Raw genomic sequence first — 8,071 nt, forward strand, 5'->3', positions numbered from 1 at the left:
GAAGTCGCAAACCCCGATTCAGAGTACACTATCTGTGTCACCCCTTGGTAAGACACTTCTGCCGGATACATAGGGCATTTATCAGAGGCACAACGGTTGTAGTAAGGTAACCTACCCTACGGATTCCGATAGAGGTTATTTCGTAATGGAAAACCTAATTGATACTAGGAGTACAAGGCCGGCCTCAGGCTATGCTAGAGTAGTTACTACACATGTAAACATAGTACGCATATCGAGGAGGCACAACGGTTGTAGTACTCTATACCTCTGCTATGTATGGCCATGGAAACGACCTCATTGCTGAAGAGTACATTGCACCATAACGCGATCTCAGACATTGCACTCCGTCTGAGGGATTCTTTAGTAATAGGAACTATGTGTTTAAACCCATAAAGGATTGGAACCGTTAGAATGACCGAATGTTTACATGATGACTACTGTCTGGCCATGATGTTCCTTTATGGTTGATTTCTTTTAAATAAGAACCTAACTGATCTTTATAAACCAATCGTTAACGAAAGCATCGAAAACATATCATGTCTCTCGGATAAGGGATACCCTCTACTTTAGCTTATGTTTAAGAAAGTTTGGGCCAAGTGGATAGATTAAGACGTTGCCTTATCGGGTCGCTCATAATAAAAGAGCTGTCTAGTGTTAACAAGTAGCTGTATTACTCTGGCATCGAGGGAAGAGGTGTTGCTGCCCATTCAGAATCTTCAAGCCTATCACATACATTATACCTAGTGACATGTCAGTCCTCTGACAGGGGCGGTAGGACCAATATAACGGGTAAAGGGTTATCAACCATCCATGAGCCATCATCTGAAATACAAATTTTACCTATCTGTATTTATTTTATCCTTTAGAAAATTAGAAAACCCAAAATAGAAACACAACTACTCCTTGTTAGTTATTTTTGTTAGGTTTTAGGTTCGATTCTGTAGACTTCCTTAAAAACGACCCTAGGTAATACTTCCCTTACTCATCCTAAGGAGTAGTAGATTTAGGCCCCGACCTTATAAATTTAAACACGGGTACATCCCCGCTGGGAGACCTCGACCGACGGCGTGCGGCCCGACGACACTGCACACTAAAACATAAAAGTCCATTTTGGCCATATCAATTACTATATCTACTGGTGTATTAACTTTTATTATAGGAACCTTAATGATGCCGGTAATTACTCTAAAATCTCTTCCCAACCTTGTATGGTTTAAGGGGGAGCATTGTTCTAGAGCGCGCTTAGTTTTAGGGGGCTTACCTTTTTGCTTCAACAAAAGGGGGAGAAAAAGTATGGTAAGTGATGTTAACACTTGCCGGTATATTACTTGTCATCACTTATATGTTTGTCATCATCAATAAGGTGAGAATGTTTGTTTGTAATCTAACGTTAATATTCGAGTGTTAATCTATGTTTTGATGATGACATTTACCTTGAGTGATTGACAAGAATGTTAAAGTAAAACCCCAAGTTCGTAAACCTACCTTTTCTCTAGCAAATGACCATCACATCTAACGTATAGTATAAATCCTATGCCATTTTTATAAAAGAAGCATGCATACGATCAAAAACAGAATGCACTGCGTAGTCGACCATTCATGTTCAGTCTATGTGTTTCTAAAACCAAAATAAATTCTAAAACATACGCGGTCAATGCCACGGCTATGCCACAAACAGACCGTGGTGATCCCTGATCAAATTTTAAAATTTAATGATCACCTATAATTTGACATCGTTGATAGTTGAAACTTCATCTAATATGTATTATATGATTTTCTAAATAGTTATTAACAAGGTTCAACAATTTTCATATTTGAACTTAATTATTACCATCTCATTAAAACCGACACATATAAAACTTAATTATTTCAACTTGCAAAATTTATACGTTTGTGGACGTTCATTAAGTACCGCAATTAGAGATGCTATCCTACCATACATATGGTAGGAAAAGTTCACACTTATACTAAACTTAGTGTATCTTATGACTAATCTTGATGCCGTTGGAGAAATCGGCAGAAAACATTTAAACTAAAGTAGCTTGATGGTTGACAAATCTTGGTAACTTTGAAAAACTTGCATAAATATGATGTTTATGGTGGAATATTAAGGCGAAAGTTTTCTATCTCTAATAGCAACTTATGCATAGTTGCTTTTAACAATGACTTTGGAAGGTTATTATTTCTGTAAGAGCAAAAATCTGAGATTACCCTTTTGAAATGAATGATAAAAAGGTTAAGCAAAGATGCTTTCCTCATGTGTAAGCCCATGTCCACCTCAATAGCATACCTTCAAGGTAAAAGATGATGATCAACAACTTTCTAGCAACCTGGCAGCCATCTAATAAAGGAAAAAGATCAAGGAAAGCAAGTCTTAACAGCTATCAATAGATAGAAAATCATTAACAACAGACTTACGATCAAGCAACGGTCGTGTCGCCCGTATGAATGACCATTGAATCATGTATCTCTTGTTTCTCTTGCCTATAAGTACAAAGCCTTGAAGACATTGAAGACTCACCTCTTGCGCTCTAACTTTCATATATCTACATATATCATTCAAGGTTTCAATATTAAAGATCATTTGACTGAATCTAGCAAGAAAGATTCTACATAGTAGATTTAAATTGTAAACTTACTATTGCATATTCTTTGTGAGTTTACGTGTGAGATACTTCCTAGAAGGGACTTAGGTAGTAGAAAGGTTCCACTGTTGTGAATATTCAGTTCTTGTGATAAGAGTACGTTGTGATCATCGTGGTCTTGAATCTCTCAACGGGACGAAGAGATTCTTGAAGTGCGGCTTATTGGGGAACTTGTATTGTTATCGGCTCTCCACCGAGTTTGGGAAATCATAGTGAAATTAATCCCAATTTGGTGAAATTGAAGAACGGATTAAGGAGGATTGGTTAACATCTTCCCCAACCACTATAAATCCTTGTATTTTTTTTCTTTACTCTACACTTTGCTTTAATTACTTATTAGTATAACTAGTGAACAAACTCATTAAATCTCACTATATCAAGTTCAAGTCTTTCAAAAACAAATCGAACAAAATTCTAAAAATTAGTTAATTAACTATTTACCCCCTCGAGTTAGTTACGGTTTTCAAGTTTGGTTCAGTTGGATTTGATTAGGCTAGTTTGTTGTGTTACTCATTTTATGTTCATTTGTTTGCTATGTTATTTTATCGGATCGCTTTTAGATAGCTTCGTCTTGTGTTGGTTTAATTTTCTAGCTGTGATCCGAGTTATGTTGTAGCTACTTGTTTGGTTCTTTCGTTTATTGAGATTTTCTTGTTTACATATTTTGTTCTCTTTTCCTCCAAAAAAGATAGCAATTAACATTAGTGCATCATGGTTATTTACGATATCATGTATGTGAAGTTGAAATACACATCTATATAAAATTGGGTAATATTGTTCTGTAGAAAAATACAAATCAACAGATTTCTTCTTTATTAACACACAAATCAGCCAAACACTTTTAACACAATAACAAACGAATCAGAGAAAACTATTCTCTAATCCACAATTGTTTACACGCGTGAAAGATTAAACCAGAAATCAGAATCACCAAGAAGATGATTTCAAGATCAAAGAATACAAAGGAATAATGTGAGCAGCAATACAATGAATGAATCTCAACCCTGCTCTCTAACCTTAACACGTTTTGATATATACAAAAACACACCGACCTAAAATTAACCCTTGAACTTTAATAAAATACACAAAAGGTCCTTCAACTTGAAACTGGATTAGAAGTTGACAGAAACAGCCCCTGAACATATGAATTAGACTCAACTACGTCCCATCGTTGTGATACAAATGAAACCTCCATACTAGGTATGTCGATTTAACATAAATATCACATGATTCGCATTGAGCCTAAAACCTCAACACTTCATCAAGAACTGAACTCCAAATAGCAACCCTCAAGAACAAGCAACTAACAAAGCCTACAAATACTAATCATACAATAAGCATAAATCATAAAAATACAACAATTAGATTGTATATTTTAATATGTTCACATGACAATCACGTCATTGCTACTCATGTCATCATCATGTTAAAGTCATTTAGTTTAATGACCCGTAGACCTACAGAATCCGACTAAAAAACTCGGCAGTTGAACATTTCATCAAACACCTAAAATGCATATTAAACAATCCACATCCAATCATAAGAGATAATATTGGTTGTCATTTTATTTTTAAAGTGTAAATTAAAATATAATTAGAATTGGTTTCCTTCTGTCTAACTTTTATACCTTCTCGTACTCAATTAAAATAATTAAAATAGTTAATTAAAATAATTAATTAAAATAATTATTTTTAATAATTAAAATAATCATTAATAAGATTTAGTAATAATAATTAATAAATAAGATTAAATTTTAATTTAAATTTATTTAGATTAATGACATCACTCACTATGCTTAGATTTTTTTCCTTTTGTTTATTAATTTTTTTTAACGAATGAATTAGCCTAATAATGACATCATCATTATAGGATTTTAATAGAAACTATAGATAGATGTTATATTTTTGGACAATTTGACCTTTAAACATCATAAAGCTTTCATTTTGATTAAGCTATCTTTATTGAATTAAAATTAATATGTAGAATTACTGCGTTCGTATTAAGTAATTATATGTCATAATTTATTCACTCTAATATTTTTTTTTCTTTTTTTTTTTTTGAACGGCGATTTTTTTTGGCATCAGTAGATCATTTCTTTCAACGACCCTCATCATTTGCACGTAACACACACGTTCGGGCGGAAACCCAAACCCGATCGACGGTACCCGGGAACACATCCATTCGGGCAGTGGTTCCGGGTAGAGGTCCGTGAACGAATCCGGTAAAACCTTCCTATAGGGTCAATATATACCACCATTATTGATGTTCAATTGGTTTAAAGAAAATCATGCCATCCCTAAGGATCGAACTCATGACCTCTCCCTATCCCATGACACAAAGTACATGGGAAGAACCGTTGGGCTATGCCCGCAAGTTCCACTCTAATATTTTCTTGATTTTCTTGCTTAGATCGAACTTCTAATTTACACAATATCTAGAAAACCCAACTTGTATTTCACATTAAATTAAAATTTTATTATTCAATAAAAGGAAATTCATTAAAATTATAGTTATAGATGTATGCATATCTAATGATTAAATTGTCAAAAAAGAAGAGAACATAAACTATACTAAATTGCCCAAAAGAGTAATATTATGTTTATATTGCACGAAAAGGAACGTCACTATAATTCATTACAACATTATTTCACACATGATAGTATTATATGAAGAAAGTGAAAACACACTATTATTCAAACAAAGTAACTTTTAAGTATAAATCCATAAATTAACTTAACTAAGGATACACTTCGATAATAGACCTTAACCCCAAAATCGGAGTTACTTTGTAATTGCTAAAGCCAGCATCAATGAAAAGTTTTGCCCAATCTTTTTCGCTCCTCTCTCTTCCTGTCGCGAAAATCATCATCATCATGTCAATAAAAAGTTGAGTTTCGAGTGATTTGTTGCCAACTTCGTCGATCTTCACTACCATCTCTATTATGATCAGTTTCCCTCCATCTTCCTTGCTTGGGATCGCCTCTTTGCAACGCTTCAATATCTTTATACATTCTTCGTCATTCCAATCATGTAGTATCCACTGAGTTTTTTTTTTTTTTTTTTTTTTTATACGTAATGAACTATTAATCCTCATCATCAAAATAGCTTTAAATAAAAGATTAGCTAAAATAAGTATATAAAAAAAAAGTGAGACCGAACCTTTAACAAAACTACATTTGCTTTGGGAATGAAATCAAACATGTCGCCACCAACATAACTTAAATTATTGCTTCCATCCAAACCCTTAATAACATTAGGAAGATCAAAACAAATGCATTTAACATTCGGCATAACACTAGCAATGGATCTTGCAAGAGTCCCAGTACCACCTCCAACGTCAACAACTGAATCTATCCCTTTAAAAACATTCTTACAACGTTCAAGAAACAAACTAGCAACAATCCTTGCATCACTGGCCATTGCTTCATTGAGGGAATCATTGAAGTTCGAATCTTGAACTGCATAATCCCATAACGTTACCCCATATGTTGTGTAGAAAGGATTCATATCACCATTTTTGAACCATGTGCTCATGTGTTGCCACGGATCTAGTAGTGTTGGATCCAACATGGCTAGCAATAAGGGCCTAACGCTTAACGGTTTTTCCTTTAATAGCAATTGAGAAACAGGAGCTAGCAAATAACCTTCTTGTTCCTCTTCAACATTTGTGGATACACTTTTTGTGACGAAGAAACCTGAATGAACAAGTATGCGCATCAAGCGATGTACAAATTGGGATTTTTCTGTTTTAATGGAGAGAGCTTGGACCAACTCAGAGAGCAACATCGGTGCGCCATGGTTATTTATGATATCTGGTATTTGTAGTTGAATTGCACATTTGAGTGACATGGAATTTATAAAGCTGAAAATGTGATTCCATATGTGAGCTTGAGAATGAAGTAAAATTTGGGACTCTGCTTCACCATTTTCTAATGCCATCTAATTTTTCTTATGATCCGTGTGATAGAGGATTTGATGTAGTGTGGGCTGATTAATTATGTTTGGAAAAATGTGATATTTATAGAAAACGGAAGTTGTTATCCAGTTGTTGAAAGAGTATATGTTGTCTTAGTAATGAAAAAGCTTGCAATTTTTATAAAATAGATAGATTATGACATGTTTTACATGATTATGGACATGTTCTCATAACAATCTTCGAAGAAAAATATTATATCCACACCCTCAAGATAAGTGAGAGTATGTAATCTCAATTAAAACTTGAAAATGCTATGACAAATAATTCAATATTGTAATTAAATTATAATTATATTTCTTGTCAATTTTTTTTTTTTCAAAAAAACGAAACTTTTATACCAAAAAATTATCCTGAAAAAAGAAATATTCAAGGAGCAACAACAAATAAAGTCACGACAAGGCTCGAAAACAGTAAAAAAAATAAAAACACAAAAAACGTTGTGAAAGTTCGAGAAAGAAAAAGAAAGAAATTGGTAGCTATCGGCTAACATACTGAAAATTAAAAAGAAAATAAAGAATAAACCAATGTTAAAAGTTAGTTTAATAATTGCTCGTATATCTGATATCAAATCTAACGATAAATTAACAACTATATTAAAACTCATAGTATAGTTACGGTGTACGACCTAATGGTCTTTCTAACATTTTTTTTTCTTTTTAGTTTTCATCATGTTAGCTGATTAGTCACCACTTTCTTTTTCTTTTTTCGAAAAGCAGCATATATTAGAACACGAAAAGGGCAAAAGGGGTGCCCAGCCCATTACACAAAGTGGACCGAAAGGGATGCCCAACCCAACACGAAATACATGCTATATACATTAAGCTATATATTGGAATTAGGGATGGCAATGGATCGAATGATGTCATATCTACATCCATATCCATTAATTTTTTCTCATCCATATCCATATTCATATCCATTTAGTTTTAGTTTATCCGTCTATATCCATACCCGATGGATTAAGCGGGTTAATGGATATCCGTTGGATATCAAATAAAATGTTAATCTAACAACGAATTTAACAATTTAATATAGATTATAATAAATGTAAATATTTAATCTTTGTGTTTTTTATTTGTTACACATATTTTTATTGTAATTTGTCGACGATTGTGAATTTAATTGAGCAAAATACGGTATAATATAAGTAAATATACGTTTAAACTAATCTAAATATGTAACTTTGAATATTGTTAGTAACAATGTAATAATTGTGACTATCACATCGAAAATAATGTAAGTTATATGTATATGTATATCGATATGTAGGTGTATATGCATATATTTTAGTACATATATACGTATATATAGATGTATTTCGGGTGATATTGAATATATCCGTGGATGATAAATTGTCATCCATATCCGATCCACGAAATATTTAGATCATCCATATCCATATCCATCCGTTAATCGTCCATTTACGTCATCTATATCTATTATAAATGGA

The 8,071-nt window shown here is 33.1% G+C and overlaps 1 protein-coding gene across 1 annotated transcript; it reads right to left on the reverse strand.

The window, feature by feature from the left end:
* Positions 1-5,382: 5,382 nt before the first annotated feature.
* On the reverse strand, positions 5,383-6,611 carry LOC139897052 (trans-resveratrol di-O-methyltransferase-like). Its single transcript, XM_071879698.1, has 2 exons — positions 5,805-6,611; positions 5,383-5,685 (listed from the first exon to the last, which is right to left on the reverse strand). The coding sequence occupies exons 1-2, from the start codon at positions 6,582-6,584 to the stop codon at positions 5,383-5,385; spliced, it is 1,083 nt and encodes a 360-aa protein (XP_071735799.1). The 5' UTR covers positions 6,585-6,611.
* Positions 6,612-8,071: the final 1,460 nt, after the last annotated feature.

Source organism: Rutidosis leptorrhynchoides, chromosome 3 (genome assembly GCF_046630445.1).
Source record: "Rutidosis leptorrhynchoides isolate AG116_Rl617_1_P2 chromosome 3, CSIRO_AGI_Rlap_v1, whole genome shotgun sequence".
Lineage (NCBI taxonomy): Eukaryota > Viridiplantae > Streptophyta > Magnoliopsida > Asterales > Asteraceae > Rutidosis > Rutidosis leptorrhynchoides.

Coding starts and splice junctions, on each gene's coding strand:
- LOC139897052 (XM_071879698.1), bottom strand. CDS start 6,584: ATGGCATTAGAAAATGGTGAAGCAGAGTCCCAAATTTTACTTCATTCT. Junction 5,686..5,804: donor CAAATGTAGTTTTGTTAAAG/GTTCGGTCTCAC, acceptor AAAAAAACTCAG/TGGATACTACATGATTGGAA.